The following is a 22,625-nucleotide window of genomic DNA, read 5'->3' as shown; positions in this document are numbered from 1 at the left end:
AAACACAATTGACCAATAGCTGTAAGGTTTAGGGCCGAACACCCCTATATAGCACTTATAAGGAAGTACCATGTGACTGAAATGAGCTTGGTGCTTGGCCCCCTTCCTGCCGTCCGAATTGGGTAAATTTAGTAAGTAAAAGTGTTAAAGATATAACGTGCTGTGTGAAAGAAGAACTGCAGTTGAAGTGGTAAAAGAGAGTAGCAAAAACTGACCAGAAATTTTTGGCAGAAACTGCAATGCAAAGAGCACACTTGCCATCGGAAAGAAACTGATTCGGCGTTTTTTATCTTCTATGCTTTTTCTTGGTGGTATAACAAAGGGATAGGGTTTTTTTTAATGCGGAACTGTGACCATTTGGGTAAAAGCTGGTAAGTGAAACCGACTTAGCCATTTTGCGACCACAGAACCACACCAGAGCAGTGAATTGGCGACATTTCTGTAACATTTGCTAAGTCACGCGCAAACATTTAGCCTCGTCCGCAGGTGTCACAGTTTGGAACAATCACGAACCTCTGTTGTGCCGGTTGGGTGGGTGCTGTGCGTCTAGAGGCGAACTGACTGATTGTTGAAGATAACATAGACAAAGATTCATGTTTGAGATGCTAAGTTTAATATTCACAATTTCCTACTAACCTACCTTATAAGTTAAAACGACAACGGATATTATTTACACTAGACTACTTTTAACACATAAGATCCTTCTGGTAAAAAAGGCAACTAAAAAAATTATAAGTTATTTGCCCAGGTACTCTGTATTTTGTCCTAAGTGATTCGCTATTAAACCAAATGAATACACTATATAAATAGCAAGATTAAAACGAAGACAGCAGAACTTTCATGCTAATAATTTATTACACTTTTCAAGTGAAAGGCTAGTTTCGTGTATGCAAAATTGACATGGATTTTAACTTGTCCATAGGCACGTGATTTAGCTGAGTCTATAGTCTGTAATTCAAAGTATTGTAGTTAATTTTTTATTTGCATTTCACAATAGTTCTTAAAAGTTTTGTAATCTTAGGTATTCACAGGTGAAGTGCCACCTAGTGGAAATACTTTGAATAAATGAAAGCTGCTATTATCATTATCACTAAAGGAGAGAAACCCCAATCTGTCGCAAGTTCTAAAGTTATAGCAGCCGGTAACATCCTATCTATCTATTATTAGTATAAATCTACTAATGTTCTATCACGAATGCCGTTCTCTGATTGGCTACGCTACTCGCTATCTATTCTGTGATAGATAGTGAGTAGCGATTTTCAACAAAATGGCGCCCGCTTCTTCGCGTTTTCGAAGTGTCTGCGATGAGGAAATAGATAATTTACTTGTTTAGTTTTGAACGACTAGTAGATTTATACTAAAACAATTAGATTATTCGCTCTCGATTTCTATGCGTGATAGTTGATTCGGGCTTCGCCCTCATCAACTATCACGCGATAGAAATCTTGAGCTCATAATCTAATTGTTAATTAGTACTACTACTATAATCCATTATTATTATTATTATTATTATTATTATTATTATTATTATTATTAGTAGTAGTAGTAGTAGTAGTATTAACTACACCAAACCATACACTTAAATTATATAAGGTGGGCCAAAACACTGCTCTTGGAACAGCACACAGGATTGGCTGAAAAAACTAAAGCAGAGCATGAACAATAAACAGAAACAATGGACACCTGAAACAAAAGAGCTGTGTGATAATGAAATTTGAGATTTGAATAAGCTGTGTGCTATCTACAATGTGATATGATGCAATGATATGCATGATCAGTATGATCAAGTGACTAACTGATGAAATGTTTCTCTTTTTACTGGAGTGACTTGCACAGTTTTGACTTGGATAGTAACTCAGTTGTAATTTGTTGTTATGTTAACCATTGCAAAGACCGTCCAAGAGAAAGTTGCTTCAAGGAAAACAAGAATGAAGGCATTGCAGGAAGACATCTGTACAAACAGGATTTGTAGGAGGGTTCCATGACTGGCTGTTTTCAAAACACTACACTACTATGGGTGACTTCCTGTTCTGTTGCTGGTGGCCAGTTACAAGAGATTCTTAGGTACAATGTGATGAAATACCCACGGATTATACTAAAATAATTGCATGGAATGAAACCTGGGTTGAAATGATAAATTAAAGTTATACTAGGATGACAAAGAAAAGGAATCAGTGTCCAAGAGATCCGAGACTGTTTCAAACATGTGATGCTTTACTGTACATTATGTACACAAGACTACAAGGAATCATTGATTGATTAGCCATCCTGGCCGCCAACTCAAAAGAAAGGGAATCAAGCTGAAATATAACTACACAGTGCTCAAACCCTTGAGACCCCACTGCAACCAACAACTCACTTGCTCCACAAGTGAAAGATAAGCAAAAAGCTTGAAGAAGACCGGGGCATGATCCATTGCAACAAAATTTCCAGAGGTTAAAGTAAGTGAATTGAAAGGAATGGAAATTTCTGCAGTGTTCATTTAAAAAATTTTGGTCAACCTCTCAAACTTGTCCCTTTTTCCTTAAATTTGGAAATGACAGGAATTTTCTGTTCCATTCAATGCCAATCCATTTCAGCCAGAAACTAAGAGCTAGTTAACCCTGTCACGATTGTTGAGTGAAAGATGGTGACAGCATTGGCTGTTTAGCATGAGGAGCAACTTGAGCAAAAAGAATGCACTTCTTTGCACAAGAGTTCATGCCTAATTTAATGTTTATAACAGGTTCAATAATGTTGTTGAATGTTCGTGCTCTAACTATGAAAATAACCTCACAATTCTATGGATACTGTGGAAGGTACCATGGTGAGTCTCATAATCATCTGCCGAGGATGACAACTGGTTCATTGAAGTTGAAAATATGAATGTTCCATTTCATCCATGAAAAATTTCAGAAATTTTCAACTGGAAATTTTGGTTGAATGGATTGTGCCCTGGGCCTCAAAAGTACCAGAAAAAGTGGGAGGGGCCTGCCTCCTTCCTAGTCCTCTACTACATCAACATTCTATCTCCAGGCCTCCCCAAACTCTGGCTCAGAGTTGCCTGAAGAAGAGGGTATCTAGAATGTGAGGCGTGTCAAAGCGAGTTTGAGCAATTCAGTTATTGGACGGCATCTTCTTCTTCATCATCTTCCAAAAACCAGGTGTCATAATATCTTTCCCCTTGATATTCTTGGTTAAAAAACTGCCAGTCACCAGTCCATTTGGCAGCTGGGAAGCTCCGCCATTTCTTCCAAGCGGGAGCACCATTGCAGGATTACCAGGTTTGTATTCTTTTAGATGTCTGTTTTCATTTAGCCGTTTGATATTTTCTACAACTGCATCTGCAAAGAGAGAAAAATTACATGATTATTTGCTTTGTAGGAAACTATTAATTGTGGCAGTATGTACGGGGAAAGAAGTGACAGGGGGTGAGAATGCGGGAAAAAGCAGTTCTAAGAAACAGGAAAAGATTCTCAATAATTAATTGTGTAATATTTTGCTTCATTGAGTCTACATACAAGAAAATAATATTGAAATCCTTGAACAAGAGGCCTGGTGCTTATTTCAAATTAAGGATATAGCAGTGGAAGGATTGGTGGGGGGGGGGGGGGGGAATGGGTAAGGTGGATGCTTATTTAAGGGGGTACTTATTTACATTTTCCTAAATTGTGGCCAGATTCAGATTGTATCCCCAGCAGTCTTGTGTGCTAGTTGGTACAAGACAACAAGGAACAACACAAAGATGTCCTTCCCTCCAGTTACCTGAAACCAACAAGCCCAACAATGATGGATGAGCCCAGTGAGCTCACATTATCACAATGTCTTACCAGCATGCAGCTTAGCCACGTATGCTAGTTTCAGCTCTGGTGTATTATTACAATCTCCAACAGCAAATACATTTTCGATTTCCTCTACTTGTAAGTATCTATCAACTTTGAGGCTTCCATTCTTTTCCATCTTGTCTGAAAGCTTTGACTGATATGCAACAGAGTTGACTTTCATTCCTGTACACCGGAAAACCAGATCCGCCCCAATGCTGGTTCCCTTGTCAGTGGTTAGACTTACTGGTCCAGTAATCCACGGCTTTTCTGCATCAAACTATCAACAAAGCACAATAAAATAAAAAATGTTGAGACCATGAACATCATACCTGTAAATTAAATGTTTCGTCATATTCCTTTTAAGGATCAAGTAGCTGCCAATGCGGTTCGCAGGCAATTTAACGACCTAAGTAATAAGATTGGCCCCATATTGCAGCCAGTTTTTGTTAGTAGGAAATTAGAACATGATCTTAAGCCTAGGGAAGTTAAGCCGTCGATTGTGAATCAGCAATGCGTTGTTTACTATTTCTCATGTGATCTGTGCGATGCAGATTATGTCGGCTATACAGCCAGACACCTTTTTCAACGCGTTGCTGAGCACAAGAACTCGGCAATTGGCAAACATTTTCTTGAAGCTCACGGGAGCAAACACCTATTGAATCAGGGCCATTTTAACATCTTGAGAAAGTGTCAGAGCAAATTTGATTGTTTGGTATTTGAAATGCTGTACATCAAGAAACTTAAGCCTTGCTTGAACACTCAAACGGACTCTATACGTGCGAAACTTTTTGTTTAACCGGTAGCATTCTTCAATGCTACTATTTTAATTAATATCTATTGTCCATTTTTGTATTTATAGCCGCAATCTTGCATTTTTAATTTCACTTGATAATGATGTAATGTACATCGAAACGTCGTGTTTTTTAACCTTTTTATAATGTTTTTACGAAATGTTTTATCGCAATTTTTTATAGTCAAATGTTCGTCATATTCACCATGGTAATCCATTTGATTGTAATCTTTTTGAACTTCAAAAACCTATAAACTTAGACTTGGACTTGGACAAGGGGATATTGTTTTATCACTGCTCACTGCAAATGGTTAAAAAATCCCTGATTGTAAATGTAGTTTCAACACATACTCTTTTTTTTACCTCAAGTAAATTGTGGCATAAATTTCTTAACTGCCATTTAATTAATTTTTTCATCATCATGATAGTGGTACAGTAATCCATTTTGATTGTAACCTTTACCCTGGCATTTGTGATCCCTTGTCAAACATTCACCAGTTCACGTCAGTGGTGAAAAGAAGCTTGTCAAGTGGATTTTGCTATAATTTTAATTCTAGTACTGAGAACTTAATTGTACTGTAGGTCAGTTCTCTACACTGTGAATTTAAAGGCAATACAGTCAACTCCCTCTATTGCTGACATCCTCGGGACCGCAAGTTTGTGTCCTTAATAGAAATTTTCCATAATAGCGGGAAATTGTTTCAGTCAAACATCTGTAATATATTTTTGCCGGGGATTTAGCTGCTGTCCATGTTATCGGGGTGTCAGGGTGTCCGTAATAGCGAGGTATCTGCAAGGCGAGAGTTGATCTTACTTGACTATTTTAATTAGGGTTGTTACCAGCTTATTATCCCTGTCTTAGTTCCATAACTCCTTTTAACATACTCTATTTATATGTACATAGCATTTTAAACAATGTTACAGGACTTACATTCAAGTCATCCATGTCAACACGTTCACCAAGGACAGTCTCGACCTTCAATGCTTTCAGTCCATTTCTTATCTTTTTCACAAACTTTGGTGCCATTCTATCATCCAGAATTTCTTCCCTGTTGTGCATTACTGTGATTTTCTTGTTTGGGTAGTCTGTGGCTAATTCACCAGCTAACTCTAAGCCCACAGGGCCCCCACCAATGACGACAATCCTTTCACTCTTAGCCACCTTAAATGATACAACTAAAAAATTATTATCATTTTAATTATTTATGAAAATAAATTAATGATCATCTCCTTTTTCCTGACTGGGAAATAGGGCCTTATGAAAATAAATCAACCATTCCAAAATGCAAAATGTCTGTGTTACTTCAGTCTTGAAAATTAAGAATACACTAATTATTATTTTATACTTTTTTTCTCATATCTTTAACATCTTCACTAATGAAACGGTTGAGTCCATGGATGAAACTCTCAAGTGAGACCATTCAAATAAAAGCAGAACTTTCCTGTGGTGCTGTATATTATGCTGTACAAGGTGGTTCTAACTTTTGAGTCTGTGGACGAAATCCTACAGTGTGACCATTCAAATGAAAGCTACTGAGCAGTACTTTCCTGTGGTTTATTATGTTGTACAGTCAAGGTACTTCTTACTTTTGAGCCCATGGATAAAAATTAATCCTAAAGTGTTACCATTAAAATAACAGGTAATAACCAGAGCTTCCTTGTCTTACTGCTTATTATGCAGCACAAGATGGTTTTGAGTGTGTAGGTGAAATCCTTCACTGCTACCATTCTGAACTTTTATCTGGTGCAGTTTGTTTTAGATTTTTGCGAAATAAAAAAAAAAAACTGACACCTTTTGACTTTTGATATAATTTGGAATTGGAACTGAAAGGGTGGTACATACAATAATGACGTCCAAAAATTTGTACTGAAAATAAATTGGCATATATACCTGGTCAGCACATTCACTGTAGAGTTTTTCAGCATCTTTCATGCTTGTTCCTAGTGGCACTTTGCCTTCAAAGAAAAATTGAAGCATTTCAACAATTTTAGTTTTAAACTCATGTCTGAATGGGTTCTGCGACCTGAGGATTATCAGTTATAAAAGGAAATGATTATGAAGAATCAGCACTGAAAAGATGCCCTGTACACCACACAATGAGATCATGTCAATCTAGACTGCGAGAACAAAATAGGAAAAGATGTCTGCTCTTGCAGGCTAATGTCAATCAAACTGATTAACCCTAGATTGCTTCTAGAGTTACCTGATTTTTTTGTTCTTTTGTTTTTAACATCCCCTTCTTCTTTGCACCCATCTCAAATAGTTCAAAAGCTATCTGTGGGTCCTTAAATTTTTCCCAATTAATGTAAATTGTTTTAGTGAATAAAGTACTGTTGTTGTTGCCCTTACTCCCCACAAATCAACCAAGATTTTTCCTTTAAATAGTATCACAATCCTACTTGTCTCACCAGGAAATGGCACAGATGAGCCACAAGCAAACACAAGATAATCATAGCTGATTTCTGTTCCACTAGCAAGAGTCACTGTTGTCCTGGAGATATTGCAACTCACAACACGATCCTTGACAAACGAGCCATGCTTCAGAGCTCCTTCATAAGGTATCAGAGTTTTTTTGATGAAAGATGGTTCTACAACACATCTCAGGCCTGCCATGTTATGATGAAAAGCATCTTTGGGGTCAATAAGTGTGACTCTGCAGTAGCTGTCGAGTTGCATAGCAACCTGGATGCCTCCATAACCTCCACCGACAATAACCACCTCACCAGAATTCTTGGGCGGAGCTGACGAGGAAGAGGAAGCCCCCATGATATTACATGTGTGTATAATAAGCACTCATGTGGCACCTGAGAAAAAAGGTTAGATATACAAAGTTAAATACACAAAAATACACAAAAAAATTGCCGACCTCGTGGTGCCATTATTACCTAGGCAATTTGTCAAGAAGGTAATTCTTCAGAGTAATAGGGTATGTATGATTGGTTTTCAGAAATACATTTTTGTTAAGCTATTATTGACACTGACTCAGAATGGGAGTAAAAGCCATATTCGTGTGATAATTATTTGAGTCAATATTTTTGAAACAAGATGGATGGTGGAACTTGCTTAAGCCACCCCAAGAACACTGTCCTTGTTATTCATTTGAATACCAGGGCCCGGTTGTTCGAAAGCCGATTAACCCTAATCCTCGATTAAAACTTAATTGAGGGTTTCAACTTGCTTGCTTAAAATGCTTTTCAAATGCTAATTTTAAGCTCATGGTAAAGAGAGGTCTAAGTCAAATTTAAGGGACTAAAATGTTTTGGGAGAACCTTTTACTGATTAGCAATTAAATTCGAATCAAAGTTCACATTAACCAGGCATTAGCTTAATCAAGCTCTGAACAACTGGGCCCAGTAGAATAGTTAAACTTGTTCAAAATTGCATGGAAAAACACCTCAACCCAAATTAAACTAAGGACAGTTAAAAAAAGATGCTATGCAGCTATATTTTTAAAGAAAATTCAAATTTTCTAAATCCCAAACAAACTCTGATATTTAAAAATATCAATATGCCAATTTTATGCTTCAGGTTTCCCATGATTAAATCAATCAATTTGGCTTTAATTAGATTTTTACGAAAATTTCCAAAAAAAGTCAAGTTATATTATTATTTTAAGCTTGTTATTCTTTGAAAATTAATTTAAAATACTCTTCTGTGAAAATGGGTTTAAGCAACTGCAAATTTTGTTGCCTTTTTTCTCTCTGAGAAAAAAAAAAACATATTATTAAGATATTAGTGGTTACCACGTATGTTCTAAGGAATCTGTCAAAAGTCCTTGATTTACACAAATAAGTCTGCATATACATTATTTATAGCAAGCGTACAATGTCTAGAGCCATATATTCTGATTGAATTTTTTTGTAATGTATATTAAAACGAATAGCACACAAACTAAATCTGTACGGAAACGTTTTTGTTTTGTTTCTATGTTTTTCTCGCGATCTGAAGTACCACACAATAGCATAGCTCCTCTAGCTGTGATACATAATAAAGAATAAATTTGGGAGAACTGCACGCCTCGGTAGCTAGTGTAAAATCTAGACATGTTCTTGCACGCAAAAAATCAGATCAAAGGGCAAAGCATAGCTGGTCTGCTTCCAAGTGAACTCTCTGTAAAATTTGGGTTCTCTGGAAATATAAATAAGCCGGAAAACGAATCAATGAGTCTTTTCAAAGTTAAAGGATCTAAGCCCGCCTACTGGAGCTTGAGGCTATCAACAAAAACATTAAACTTACTACCGTACCCCGTGAAGCCCCAAAACGTTTCACGGTTGATTCTAGCGATCAAAAACAGTGCCAAAAAAATTTATATGGAGGTTAAAATCTGTAAAGGCCTTCCTTACCTTTAAGGGAAGCAATAAAGTTAGATCACGGCTCACACAAACCGTGAAAAACCTTTTCGAATCACCCTTCCTTCGCCAAGAACCTGACGATTGACAGCTCTACGCAATTGACGCTGAGCCCGCGCGTCAACGTCCTCTGTAAACAAAAGAAAAGACGCATGCGTATTGCTGTGAGAGAAATCAATATGGCGGACGATTTGCCTTTGGTGACCATCGAAGAAAGTTACGCCTTTTTTGAAGGTACGCTGATAGCTTTTCTACTCGTGAGGCGTTTTGGTGTCATGAATTTAAAAGTTGCTTCTTTAATGCTAAGCGGTGTTTCATTCTAATTTTTGGAGAATTCAGTTACAGATTCCTTCACGGACAGCGCTTTCTTACTTTCCAGGTTGTTTTGACGTACAAATCCTTCGCTGTTGGCTTAATTAATCTTTGAATCGTTGGTATAAGCTAATTTATAAAAATCGTCTTAAATATAAGATGCCCAAAGAATGTTTTAAAAACTGCTTAGAATGAAGAAATTTTAACTCTAACTAGAAGAAGATGGCTTCCGTATTAAAGCACAAAAAGGTCATTGGTAAAACACTTGGAAGAAGTAAAGAGGTTTTTCTTTAGTTGAACCCCGAGACGCCGCGAAATGCTACCCGCGGGCTTCCAAAAGTATGTCCTCGAGTCTCACTGCTACTTACTTTCAAACTGTTCTCAGGTGTTATCTTTATTTTTTGTTTTGTTTTTTTTATTTTCGTTGCGGTTTATTATAAATAATATTTGTGTTGGGCTATTTCTGCGGCGATGATGGTTGTCAAAACCACGGCTATATTTCGTATTATTATTTTCGTTTCTTTGAAATTCCCCATATCCAATTTCCTGGTTTCCTATTTTTTTTTTTTCGCTAAGAAGATGTCAGGCTGCATTTTATATAGATTATGCCAGAGGTCTTCGACGTGTGATCATAGTATTTTCTGGATTTTTGGCCTTGCAGTATGTAGGCTTCAAAACAGTTTAGGTTTAATCCTTTTAAATCAAATCCTTTTAAATCAAAATGTAAGGAAAAGATACAGTGGTCAGTAGTCAAAATCCTTTGGTAAAGAGTGCTAAAAATCACTTTTGTTTTGGTTTGCGTTTAAGGAGGGATCAGGAATTTTTAAGTCAACATGTGTGCAGAAATGATGGATATTACAAGAGATGAATCTAAAAGAATTCTCCGGAGGCTGGGTAAGTTTCATACTTCGTTGCTAGGAGTTGAGGAGGAAGGCAGGCAAGGTGGTGATAGCACTCACCTTCCACCAATGTGGCCCAGCTTCACATCCAGGACTCAGTGTTATTTGTGGGTTGAATTTTGATAAATTTTATTTTCGCCCATAACTACTCTCACTTCTGACGGGGAATTTTCCTCAAATTGTAGTGCAATAAAGCCAGCAGTCATGACATAAAAATGGTTGATAGTTGAATCCTGCCAAATGAAATCTTTGACTGGTAAGACAGAGGTTACAAGCGTTTTTTCTTTCTCTGTTTCAGAGCTGGAAGCATATTCCTCTATCATCAGTGCTTTCAGGGCCCAGGGAGAATTAAGTCGGTTAGTTGGCAATTATTTAAAATTTGCATTTCATTTGTTTTACCAGAAGGCTTGGTTTTAAAGCCACATTTTTGTGAATTTTTTGTAGGACCAAAAAGAAGTTGTTGCAAGATCTAGGAACTCAGCTGAGGTAAATGTATCTACTGTATTGTACAAAAATTTAAGAAGTGTGAACACTTGGGTTGTTTGATGTTAAAGCTGATCAATGGTGATCTAGGATATTGAAAGTTATTAAAAATATTATATTTTCTCTTCCTGAACATTTCCCTGAATTTTTATTATATGGTTACGTGAAAATATTTAACTGGGTTATTGATGTAGAGCAAGAGTACTTTGTTGCACTCATGGGCATTCTTTTGTTGGCATCCCAGGATGCTTGGCTTTGGTACAGTGTTATGGTCAGTATTCTCCTGTTATGGCTTTTGCATGGACCATCACAAGTGCTTTTGTTTGACACGTTCTCATTTGGAGCATGGTGTTGTTGCAGCTGTTCAGTATTTCTTCCCCCCCCCCCCCCCCCATCCCTATAACAACACTTCCTCATCCTTGGTTCACATTTCTGAGGTCTATACATTTTCTTTTGTTGTTGTTGAATTCTCGTAAATGTAATTGGTTATCTAAATGACTAGACCTTCTACTAATTCTATGGTCCCCTTGTGATGGGTGCTAGGACAGGTGCACATTTGTATGGCTCATAGCTGGATTGTGGGTAGGACAAGGCAATGGGGAGTTCTACTATCTCAGGGCTGGGTGCTTGGTTTCACCTACAGGCCTCTGGGTACCCAACCTCCACTTATGGCATATGTACTGAAGGTAGATTAGGAGTATAAGTTTATTCAATATCTTGGTAAGGGCACTCTATAGAACATGAAGATAGAATGCTGATAGTGACTGAAAATAAAATTAAAGTAACTGTTGTGACTGCTAACCTGTAAACTGTGTAAGTGATATAATAATGTTGTACTTTTTTGTGAACAGTATATCCACTGAACGCCACAGAGCTGAAGTAAGGAGAGCTTACAGTGATGACAGGCTTGCTATTGTGGCTGAAAGGTAAACACACCTGCAATAAAGTCCAGTTAAACGCTTGTGAAAACAAACCAGAACGTATACATGCGAAAATTGTTACAGTAGACCCCTATGAACACTCACAGCACTTGTTATCAGTGTCCAAAGGAAGCCGTTTTTTTTTCTTCAAGTCAGTGGAAATGTTCTGTATTTTAAAGTCTTCAAAAAGGCATCATTGCTGCCAATATTAATACAGATATAATTAATATGTACTTCTATTTCTTTATCTGTAGTATTTATGGTGCTGGGAGTTGTGCTGAATGGGCAGCAGAAGGCAGAAGACTTGTCCCGCTAATGCCTCGTCTTGTGCCACAAACGGTGTTCAGTGCTTCAGCAACTGCTGCTGCCAACTCTGCTGCTGCTGCAAATGCTAAGGTTTCAGTCTCTTCAGGTATTAATTAAAATTAATGACATTGTTTCACATATTCAGGATTTTGCTCTGAATGTCATGCGACTTATTAACAGTGACAAGACATCTGGCAAATGACAGATGACAGTGTGTGTAATGTCTAATGATGTTCATATCGTTAATGATCAATCTGGGACTTACAACAGAGTGTAGAGTGTTTTTGTCTTGCTTTAAACACCTTTTTTTTTTTAAATAAAAATGCATGTTTGTTTATGGAAATTTAATTTTATTAAACAATAATGAATGTTATTGTGTGAATTCAAATTGTCTGTCCTGACATCTTTGTCACAGCCGAGCATTGCTCTTGTTCTCAACACAAATCCCTCAGTGTTTCAGGTGAGTTTTAAAGGTAGGGGGTAGGGGGATTCGCAATGGAAATCAGAGGTCACTGTATTAAAACATCAATCAAAAGTGATTATGATATAACTTCCCACCTGTGGTACAAGCACTTCTGGAGACTGTTCTTGCTTGCAGGGAGAGGTGGGTGCACTGTTCTCCCCTGTTACCTCAAGTTTATGCTCACATTTTAGTCTTGACATGGGGGAAGGGAGGCTAGGTTGTTATATTGTTTAATGCTTCAATGTTTGTGGTGTTGTCTTTTTCACTCAAGCCAACAAGGCTGGTACTAGTTCAAGTGCAGGGAATGCCACTGCAAACTCGCTGAATTCAGCCAATCAACAGAACAATTCTAAAGCTGCTACAGTGAAACAACAATCTCAAACAGGTAATATGCCTCTGTTCGGTATTTATGGTAAATCTAAAGGCTTATTTAGACAGTACAACTTTTGCTTCCGACTGTCACATGCGATTTCTGGAGCATGTGGTGCTCGTGCCATGCAAAAAATCACACACAACTCATCGTCACCCAACATTGCCTATACCTACAATAATTGTCCTAGGATTTTAAAACATGTTCTTAAAACCCAACAACATTTCTTGTGACGTACACACCAGTCATAAGCGAGTTGTAGGTTTAATTTACACAAAACAATTGGTATTGTAGGCCAGTCGTAAGCTTGTCGCATGCGACAAAGTCGTGCAGTGTAAATCGCCCTTAAGTGAGTACAGCTGTAGTTGGGTCTTGAATGAAGGAGTTATCACAATGATCTGATTTAGCACCCACCTTGAAATAAGGACTTCCTTGCTCATAAGTGCACCCAATTAATTAACAATGTCATGTGTTTGTTACCCTATTATTTTACCAAAATGTAATAGCTGTTGATACCATTACAGGTGGAGCACAAGGAAATGACGCTGATGCCTATGATGATGAAGGCAAACCAAAGCGCAAAAGACGTCTGAGTGTATCAAGCCTGAATAAACCAGTGACAAAAGTTACTATCCCCACCCCTACACTGGTGTCAAAGCCATTGACTAAACAGACTACATCAGTAAGCACCATGACAAAATCTGGGAAAGCTTTAGGACCAGCTGGGACAATAAAAGCTATTCCCCGAGTTTCCCAACTCCCTGCTTCAGCGTCACAGGTGAAACTGCTCACCAAGACAGTAGCAGTGTCACAGGCTGTCTGTCAGGCCAAGACAGTTCTTAGTTACAAAACCATGACATCAGTCACATCATCATCGGCCAAAGCCCAGACAGTGATGACTCAGTCAACCCCCAGGACTCAAACCAAAGTTACCTCTGGGACTCCTCCTAAGGCAGTGTTGGCATCAAAGACCCCACTGTCATCTGCCATTAAGAATGTTACCACTGGAGCTTCAAACCCAGCAGCTGCTGCAAATCCTATCGGGGTGGCCCTAAAAACTGGTTTAACAGCAGCTCAACTAGCGGCAAGACATAAAGTTAAACCGGCAGCAGCCAGATTCAAACCTCTGCCAGGAACTGTGAAGTTCAAGTCTGTCACACCAGCAACTATGGGAACCTGTTCTACAGTTACTATGGTAACACCCAGTCCTAGTTCTCAGGCATCCTCCGCTTTGCCAGCAACCAGCACGCAGCCTGTTGTTCGTGTCATCCATGTTCCAGGAACAGGAGGGGTTGGTGTCAGCAAGCCAGTGGTTGTCATGACAACAGGTCTTAGCAAAACAACAGTTGCTGGTGTTGTGCCAGGAATAAGTAGCTCAGCCAGTTTAACAAAGTCGACTTCACAGGTATAATTTTTTTGCTCTTATAAGAATATTGTTCCTGTAAGTACCTTTGTCTTCTTGGGGTGCATTGGATTGGCCATATTCTGGAATGAGAACTCATATAATGACTGCCAAGATATCCCGCAAGAAGCTTTTATAGTTACTGGGGCATACAAAATGGATCTTAATAAGTAACATGTGCCAGCAAACATTGCAGATGTGTCTCTCCTATTTTATCAAAAATGAGAAATTTTGGAGCTATTCCATGTAATTGAAGAGTGGACCAGAAAAACCTCGCATTTTTCAGCAATAATTAAGCTTCAGTTTGGAAAAATATTTAATACATAAAAACTGTCATTGTTAAGTAATTTAAAGCTTTTTAGAAATATTGTGGGTTAATTATCTCTACAAAATGCGTGGCTAACCCAAATTTTCTTTTTGGACTCAAACAGCACTAACTAAGATCTGCTTTTCTCATGTAGAGGATGCACCTAATTTTGATTCAGTTTTGTTTTTTAATTTTTGTTTGTGAACAGGTGACTCAAAATACCTCAGTTACCAAGACAGCAGCAATAACAACTACTACACACTCATCACCATTGAAAACCAAAGTTTCCAACACGGTAACGCAGGTGGCATCATCAGCATCTAAAACAGTTGTAATGACCACACTAGTTGGCGGAACAAAGCGGGTGGTTCTTTCAGTTCCAGCTCCCCTTCAACCTCCTCCAAGTATTTCTGAACCCACTGCCACCACCCAGGGGAAAGTGATTGCTAAAACACAAGGTATGGCAAAAAGTATGAGCAAGTACAGTAAAACCTCTTGTTATGGACACCTTCAAAGGTGAGCCTCACTTGGATTCACTCTGATGAAGAGCTAGGTGTCAAAATCTCAGCACTAGAATCTCTTGACAGTGACCAAATTGTCTTATCAACTCAGTTGATAAAACCAAATATTCATTTTCACTCTCCTACCAATGCAGCACCACAGTTTTTTTTGGAAACTACCCCCGTAACCTCTCTATTTCAGATGGATCTCTTGGTCCCAAAGATGCGGAAATTCATACAATCCCAACATCTATAATATGAACACCTCTGGATTGCGGATACTTTGGTCTGCCCCTTTGATGTCCATATTTGTAACTGTATTTGCAGTTGAAAACAGTCTGTAGTTGTTAACCTTACATTAAGTGCTAAAATTAAACTTTCTTCCTCCTTTTGAATCCTCCTTTGCAAGTTTGGCTGGAGCTTTTGAAGAGTAAACAAATCTTACTTGTTAATTTAGGGCAATACTGAACAATGCCTGTGGTTCTCAGGTACCAGACGAAATTAAAATAATAATTATTGGTATGTCGATATATTGGTTTAGTGTCGGAATAACAGAAAAGTAATCTGTAAGTTCTCTAATCCTTCATGATCAAATACGAGTTTGTGTGCCAAAATCAAACTAATCTGGGCAATTTGGAATTCAAGGCCCTTTGTTTCATCTACTGCTTTTAAAGTTCATATTAATAAAATAACTAATACTTACTTACCTCTGTAGGAGTTGTCCTGACAAGCCCAGCTGTCACACAATTGCAATCAACTTCTAAGAAAGACACCAAGACATCTTCAGTTTTAACTGCTGTCAGTTTCAAGCCATCTCTAACTCAAATAACGCCCAGTCTGTCAGCTCCGACTGTCACCACGCAGGTCAGATCAAGACCCCTTCCTGCCATTCTCCCTGCTCCACCTAAACCATTGAGCGTAAGCCAAGTACCTACTAGCGTCTCCACTACACCAAGTGTCAGAAAACTTCCGACAATCTTACCAGCCCCAGCAAAGAATGTTGCTGTCTTTCCGACTGTCCTTGTACCCTTGGCAACTGGAGTGGGCTCACATGCTGGAGCACAGCTGCAGTCATCACTGCCACTAGCTGTAAGTACACCTGGTGCTGCAGGGGTATCAGGTTTGAGTGAGATTGTAGGGCAGCAGTATCAGCCAGTAGTTTCGACAAGTCAAGATACAGGTTTGATTGCTGCTGATCAAGGAAACCCGTCTTCCAAGACTCAAGAGATGAGTGACAATTCTGAAATATCAGAAGCATCAGGTTCAAAGGTGCCAGTTCTGAATGAGCAAACTATCGTAGCTGAATGCGATAATAACACATCTTCTGAAGATGATTCTCTTCTAATGTGCTCAGAGACAATCGACAGCGGCTGCAGTAACACTGAGGTGCCATCTGCTATGGATTTTTTCCCGAACATGGCTGAAAGCACACCAGTCAAAGATGAAGCTGAACAAGGTCCAGATGTTATGCCACAAACAATGCAAGAATCTACAGAGGAGCATGAAACAGTCTTGGATCCATTATCACTGCAAGATATTGAAGTATCTGATTGTGATTTAGATTGTGGAAATTCATTGCAGCAAGACTTGATTCATGATACAAAACCTTGCGAAACCCAGCCAGAAACAGTGGCTGAATCTGTTGAAAATGTCACAGTTCAGAGACTGGATGATACTAGTGAAATTTCTGAACTTATAAGGGGTGGTTTATCTGAAAATATTTACTCTGAGTCATTGCAAATGGCTGAACATGAAGAGGAGAAAACCCACAAGCCTATTGTAGAGTCAGATCTTTGTTCATCTTTTGGAGGCACTCACTGTGACAATCAAAATGTGATTGTCAAAGGTCAAGAGGATGGGGTGCCTGTGGAAAATACTGGACATCCTGTAGATGATGCACTACAAATAATTGAAAGCTTTGTAGAAAGTATGGAGGCAAACTCAGGAGACAAGTCAGAAGCAACGCTTTCATCTGATGACTTGCCATTGGAATTCTTGCAATCCTCTACTATGGAGAGTTCAGCCCTTCCTGAAGAACCCACTACTGTGAAAGAAAATTTAATCAATGAACAAATTTCAACTCAAACAGAAACTGACAAAGGCCTTGGTGAAGATCAAACTTCAAATGTTTTACCAAGATTTGAAGAAGAGAGTGGGGAAGTCTCTGATGCACTGATTGATGTCTTGTCTACTTCCACAAGCAGTTCAAACAGTGCTTCGGAAAGCCCAGAACTAACAGAAAGGGAATTAAAAGCTCTTGAAGCATTTGGTAGTATTAGAACAAGTGGGAGGAAAAGAAAGCCTCCCACGTCGCTTGATGTGTCTCCTCCAAGGCAAGTTAGTGGCTGGGTTAGAGGTGCTCTCAGGTAAGTTATGGTGCAGTTTCTGGTTAACAGCTGGATAACATATGATCTTTTTGTGCAATATTTGTCTTTCCCTGTCAGTTTGAGGTATCAGCATTTGATTGTTATTTTAACTGAAAATCATTGTTGTCAAGGTCATCATCATCATTATTGCCAAGATCATTTCATCATCATCAAGTTGATCAGTTTATGTTTGAGTTTATAGGTAATTGAAGGGCTCAGTTCATAACCGACTATGGTTCATTTCAGATCCCTTTTTGTTATTTTTAAGCTCAGCTTCACCAGCGTTTTGCATGTGGCCTTGAATTCCTTCAGTAAATGCTCCAATGTTTTATCTACTGCTTGGTACTTTATTTCCAATAAAAAGTCTATGATTATGGGCAAGATTTCCATTTTTATCACAAAATGCAGGGCAAAGCAGGGGATAAACTTTGGAGCAACATTTTGTATTAGGAGATGGCTTGAGTATAAATGCTTCATAAACTCAAAATTGCAGGCGATGTGTGGATATTGCATGACTGTAATCATATCTTGCAGCTTGTTACAAAAAGTTGCCAGCTATCGAGGGCAAGGAAGAAGGAAAGGTGACTTTGGTGCAGCCACTTGGTTCCTCAAACCAGGTAAATGATCAAACAAGAAGTTTGGCAGCAACAACGGCAATGACAATATTACATAGTGTCATTAATTAAATAGAATACATTCTACTCTTAGTTTGTACAAGAAAAGGACGGTAAGTTGTTTTTTCCCTTTTTAACATATTAACGCTTGGAAAGCAACAACAAGTTTGCAGTATTCAATCACTTGATGGGGCGGGGAGAGGCTGGGCATAGGTGGGGGATTTTGATCAGACCAGAAAATCTCAGTAGGGTTCAAATGCCCTGCCTATCCTCCCACCCCCACCCCCCACATCCACTACAGCATAACATTGACAGGTGAATATCTACTGACAGTAAAGTTGATATGACCAAACCATTAATGATCAACAGTTGAAATAAACTTAAAGAAAATCTTTATGAAGAAATCCTCTATTATTTGGTCAACTGGACTAACTGACTGAGCAATTAGGAGTCTGAAACTCTTTGCATTCTGCTTACAAATTAAGCAGAAACAATAATTATTATAGCATTTACTTTTTGCTAAATTTTTGCACATTAAAGAGCACATTTTTTACTGAAAATAATATTAGTGAACATTCTGCTTTCTTGGAAAATACAAAGTTCAATCTTTGTTTCTTTTCATGCCGGATAGTTGATCCAGTAGATGCTCCAGGATACTACAAAGTCATTAAAACGCCAATGGATTTTGGAACAATTAGAGTTAAGCTGGAGGTAAGTCCACCAATTTCTGGCATTATATCTTATGTTCCTTCTACACTTACCTTAACAATGATGTATTTACTAGCAAACGCAAATGATTGGCAGGAGATCAGTGAAGACAGTTTTTGAGTGTTGTGGTTTTTCTAGTGTATGACTGTGTAAAAAATCCAGTTTCACTGATACATCATGTTATGTTTCAGACTGGCAAATATCAAGAATATACTGAATTTCATGCTGACATGTTATTGGTAAAGGCAAACTGTTTAAAATACAATCCACCAGGACATGAAATACACCAGGTTAGTGTCATTACATGACTGTTGTGCAGTCCTTTGAACATGTATTAACACCTTGAGCCCCAACATCAACATAGATATTCTCCTAACTGTTCTCCACATTTTTCTTGTGGTACTAGATGGGAGAATTTGTCAAAATATCAAGACATGCTATTTAACAAATCGACGGCAATTTTCTATGGTCTATTTAACAATTAGACGGTGAGCTCAAGGTTTCTATCGGCTGATAGTTGGCGAGGGGCGAAACCCCGAGCCAACTATCAAAGGCGATAGAAACCAAGAGCGAGCCGTCTAATTGTTTTAGCATACCTCAGTGATCGATCTATGAAGCAAAAAAATCTTTTTATTTCATAAATGTTGATATATTTGTGCAATGATGCATACTAAATCGCGCGCGCTCTGACAAGCTGCTGTCTATGGATAGATAGACGGCAACTGTGTAGCCAATCAGATTGTGCGTTGCGCGATAGTCAGTCACTGAGGTATGCTAAACTCTTATAGACCATAAAATGACGTCAAAAATGTTCAAAACTCAAGTGGAACCACATTAGCTGCATGCGAGTGGTTTCACTGCCAAGTTTTGGACATTTTATGGCGTCATTTTATGGTCTACAAGAATACAGACCATAGAAAACTGCCGTGGATTTGTTTTTTTCAATAACATGGAAAAAGTACGAGCGGAATTGGCTATTTTTTTCGTTGAGAAAGCGTGTGCGTTACATCTGACGTCATTTTTATTGTCTGTACTCTTATAGACAATAGCTACGAGCCAATCAGCGCACGGGCATTTGGGCAGTTATTGTAAAACATAATTTAAAATTATTATTCCACAAGCATGCATTGGATATGAGATGATAGATAGCAAACAAGGGTCATAGCACCGAATTGGTTATAATAATACCATATCCAACAAGTGCAAGTAGAATAATAATATTGTTTTATTAAAAACATCCAAGAAATATTGCTAGATCTTGCTGTTTTCGCTTTGCAAGAACAACCAGTAAACAATTTAATGGTCGCTGTTTCTAGGGCATGGTATAATATTTTAAATATCATTGTATTGTATGGGTGGCAAACTTAAATAAAAAAAGAGCATCTTCTTTGTAGGATTGTGAGGAAGTATTCAGGTTCTATGAAATGGAGTATGCAAAAATGTTGGAGAGATGGGAAAAGGTAAATAAATCACAAATAAACAATTACTGAAAACGTAACTGGTGATGAAGAACTTTTAGCTGTAATAACAAATCGACGGCAATTTTCTATGGTCTATACTCTTATAGACTGTAAAATGATGTCAGAAAATGTTCAAAACTCAAGTGGAACCACGAGCCGCAGGCGAATGGTTTCACTGCCAAGTTTTGGACATTTTATGGCATCATTTTATGGTCTATAAGAGTATAGACCATAGAAAACTGCCGTCGATTTGTTTTTTACAATAACATGGAAAAAGTACGAGCGGAATTGGCTATTTTTTCGTTGAGAAAGCGCGCACGTTACATCTGACGTCATTTTTATTGTCTGTACTCTTGTAGACAATAGCTACGAGCCAATCAGCACGCGGGCATTTGGACAGTTATTGTAAAATTTATATTACAAAAGTACAACCTTGTGTCCAAGTCAGGACAAATAAGACTAGGTAAAGTAAAGATTGTATGTACCCACGGGTTCTATAAATTACAAGAAAGGAATGTTTTAGTAAGTTGAGAAAAAATTTAAAGTGGTTCTGAACTCCTCTCTGCAAAAATTTGTGTCTGAACATGCTGATCACAGCCCCATAATAAAACTTGGTGTCACTGAGTTTGTTCTTGAGTTATAACCACTTAAAGCTAAAATAAGGGGTATTTTTAACAGGTTATGTTGTTATTATCAATGGTAACCTATTATGTCAAGAGAATGACCATGACTTGCTAGCCAATGATTAGGCATTAATTGTTTAATGCCATTATTGTTGTATCATCTGATAAGTATAAGTGATGAAAAGCAATGGAAACTGTTAGTAGTGAGCCACCTTAAGTTACCAATGTCAGCTGAGCAACAACATTTGAGAGTCGTGTTAATATTTGGGGAAGTTTTTTGTTTTTACTATATTTAGAATTTCTGATGCCAAAATAGTGTTGCACTCCTAAAGCTTTTGCTGTCAAAAAATCCTTGTAGTAGCCCATCTAAAGCTCAGATACTGGAATCCCAGGAATTGCAATCTATTGGCCAAACATTTTATGAGATATCATCTTGACACCCATGTCCTGTCTCATTATTTTATTTTTAGTGCCATGTTTCTCCTGCAAAGAAGCCAAGAATTGCATCAAAGTCTGAGTCATCAGTGTAAAATAAGTTTCAAGTTTTAAAACATATATGTAAAAACCTGGTTTTACAACATGTATGTGTATTTTAGAAGATTCTGCGACTAAAATAATATTCAAAACAGAATGTGTTGTACTTCATGTATAATTTATCATTCCTGCATTGCAACTTTATGATAAAGTTATATAAGGGACTGGGAAAGTAAAGTTCTCCGAGTTCTATTCCCTCACACTTGGCTTATCTTGACATTTTCCCCTCCTTTTCTTCTCAGCATATTAACTAAACAAAAGGCATATTTTCAGTACGTCTTTAACAATTTCATGTTCAAAGGAGAAAAATTCTGACTTGAAGAATAGCAAACATGTTTCATTATGTTAGTAGGCAGTGCTTCCCTAAGCGGTTAATTTAATAAACATGGGGGAGTTTACATCTTTCTTGTTTTTACCAGTTTTCTCTTTTCCAAAGCTGAATACTCTTACAGGTTTCTTGTCTATTTTTAGAATATCCTGTCACTTGTTATGCAAATGTGTAATTATTTATACAATGCACGCATGTAAAAAATGATTCACACTGTTAAATGTTGAGTGTGGATGCTTGAGCTATGTACATATTTGTGGTATGTTGTAACATTCATTACAAATTTTAATATCTTAACGTTATTCTCAATAATTATAATTGTACATTACTCTAAATGAGTTGATCATTTTAAATGAGTGTTCCAATCTCAATCTCCCAGTCAGGTAGCAAGATGTGGATAGTACACCATGAATACTGCATCTTTCAATGTACTTCAAAATAATTCTGAAGCCAACCCATTAGTTGTTTTTCAATGGCAGTAGTCAAAATACAACGGTCCTCACTTAACTGATCTGGGTTTAGTTGTTAGTAAAAGCAGCGGTAAAGTTACGCTTGTCCTGGTACTAAGACACCCACGAACCTTATTGCAAAAGGGTGCCCATTTCAATATTCTTTTGTTTGCCTTCAAATTAGCCTTGCTTCTTGCCTCGTTCAAGGTAAATATTGTTTTGATTTTTGAGCTAAAGAACAAGGTAAGGAGGACTCATTTAAATACCAACAGACATATTTAAAAAATGGTAACCATTTTAGAATAAGATTTTAAAATGTCTTAAAAGTTTGGTATTCATGTTTTGTTTCTAAACCAGGTGGTGCAACATATCAAATAAAAACAGCACTGTGAAAGTTGGAATGCTTTTCTAGTGTGATGTCATATTTCACTCTTTCCTTCTAATTCCAAGGACTTGCATTATAATATTTTTCACCCATAATGAACAATTCATACTATTGTAAGAAAACAAAAATTTATGTTTGAACTGATGCAAATTTTTGTCCCATTGATTGAACTTCTTTCTTGCCCAGTGATACCCTGTTAACTCTTAATGGCCAAATATCAACATATATGTTTTCCTGACTGTTCTCTCTGTTT

The 22,625-nt window shown here is 37.8% G+C and overlaps 2 protein-coding genes and 1 long non-coding RNA gene across 3 annotated transcripts; 1 reads left to right on the top strand and 2 right to left on the bottom strand.

Moving 5' to 3' along the window:
- Positions 1–590: 590 nt before the first annotated feature.
- LOC146449672 (ferroptosis suppressor protein 1-like) lies at positions 591–9,071 on the bottom strand. The gene is made up of 6 exons (XM_085101692.1): positions 8,938–9,071; positions 7,003–7,398; positions 6,485–6,549; positions 5,525–5,755; positions 3,810–4,080; positions 591–3,323 (listed from the first exon to the last, which is right to left on the bottom strand). Exons 2-6 carry the CDS (start codon positions 7,358–7,360, stop codon positions 3,097–3,099), a joined length of 1,152 nt encoding a protein of 383 aa, XP_084957818.1. The 5' UTR covers positions 7,361–7,398; positions 8,938–9,071; the 3' UTR covers positions 591–3,096.
- LOC146449671 (uncharacterized) lies at positions 591–21,132 on the bottom strand. The gene is made up of 2 exons (XR_014860667.1): positions 20,163–21,132; positions 591–1,475 (listed from the first exon to the last, which is right to left on the bottom strand). It is a non-coding gene; the product is annotated as an uncharacterized LOC146449671 (long non-coding RNA).
- On the top strand, positions 9,106–22,392 carry LOC146449670 (uncharacterized). Its single transcript, XM_085101689.1, has 15 exons — positions 9,106–9,177; positions 10,063–10,149; positions 10,453–10,510; positions 10,599–10,640; positions 11,489–11,563; positions 11,812–11,969; positions 12,598–12,711; positions 13,221–14,101; positions 14,614–14,863; positions 15,621–17,271; positions 17,806–17,888; positions 18,517–18,596; positions 18,785–18,883; positions 19,988–20,053; positions 21,147–22,392. Exons 2-15 carry the CDS (start codon positions 10,089–10,091, stop codon positions 21,204–21,206), a joined length of 3,678 nt encoding a protein of 1,225 aa, XP_084957815.1. The 5' UTR covers positions 9,106–9,177; positions 10,063–10,088; the 3' UTR covers positions 21,207–22,392.
- The last annotated feature ends 233 nt before the right edge of the window (positions 22,393–22,625 follow it).

This window comes from Pavona decussata, unplaced genomic scaffold (genome assembly GCF_977016875.1).
Source record: "Pavona decussata unplaced genomic scaffold, jaPavDecu1.1 SCAFFOLD_602, whole genome shotgun sequence".
NCBI classification, from domain to species: Eukaryota; Metazoa; Cnidaria; class Anthozoa; order Scleractinia; family Agariciidae; genus Pavona; species Pavona decussata.
The sequence above is the reverse complement of the archived record's forward strand: the minus strand, read 5'-3'. Positions and strand labels throughout refer to the sequence as shown.

What these genes read in the sequence shown, in the direction of transcription:
- LOC146449672 (XM_085101692.1), bottom strand. Translation starts at nt 7,360, where the DNA reads ATGGGGGCTTCCTCTTCCTCGTCAGCTCCGCCCAAGAATTCTGGTGAG. An exon ending in TTGACATGGATGACTTGAAT is followed by an intron (nt 4,081 to 5,524) that starts GTAAGTCCTGTA and finishes CTTTGTTGATAG; the next exon opens with TTTGATGCAGAAAAGCCGTG. An exon ending in CGTGGCTAAGCTGCATGCTG is followed by an intron (nt 3,324 to 3,809) that starts GTAAGACATTGT and finishes CTCTCTTTGCAG; the next exon opens with ATGCAGTTGTAGAAAATATC.
- LOC146449670 (XM_085101689.1), top strand. Translation starts at nt 10,089, where the DNA reads ATGTGTGCAGAAATGATGGATATTACAAGAGATGAATCTAAAAGAATT. An exon ending in AGTGATTGCTAAAACACAAG is followed by an intron (nt 14,864 to 15,620) that starts GTATGGCAAAAA and finishes TTACCTCTGTAG; the next exon opens with GAGTTGTCCTGACAAGCCCA. An exon ending in TGGGTTAGAGGTGCTCTCAG is followed by an intron (nt 17,272 to 17,805) that starts GTAAGTTATGGT and finishes CATATCTTGCAG; the next exon opens with CTTGTTACAAAAAGTTGCCA.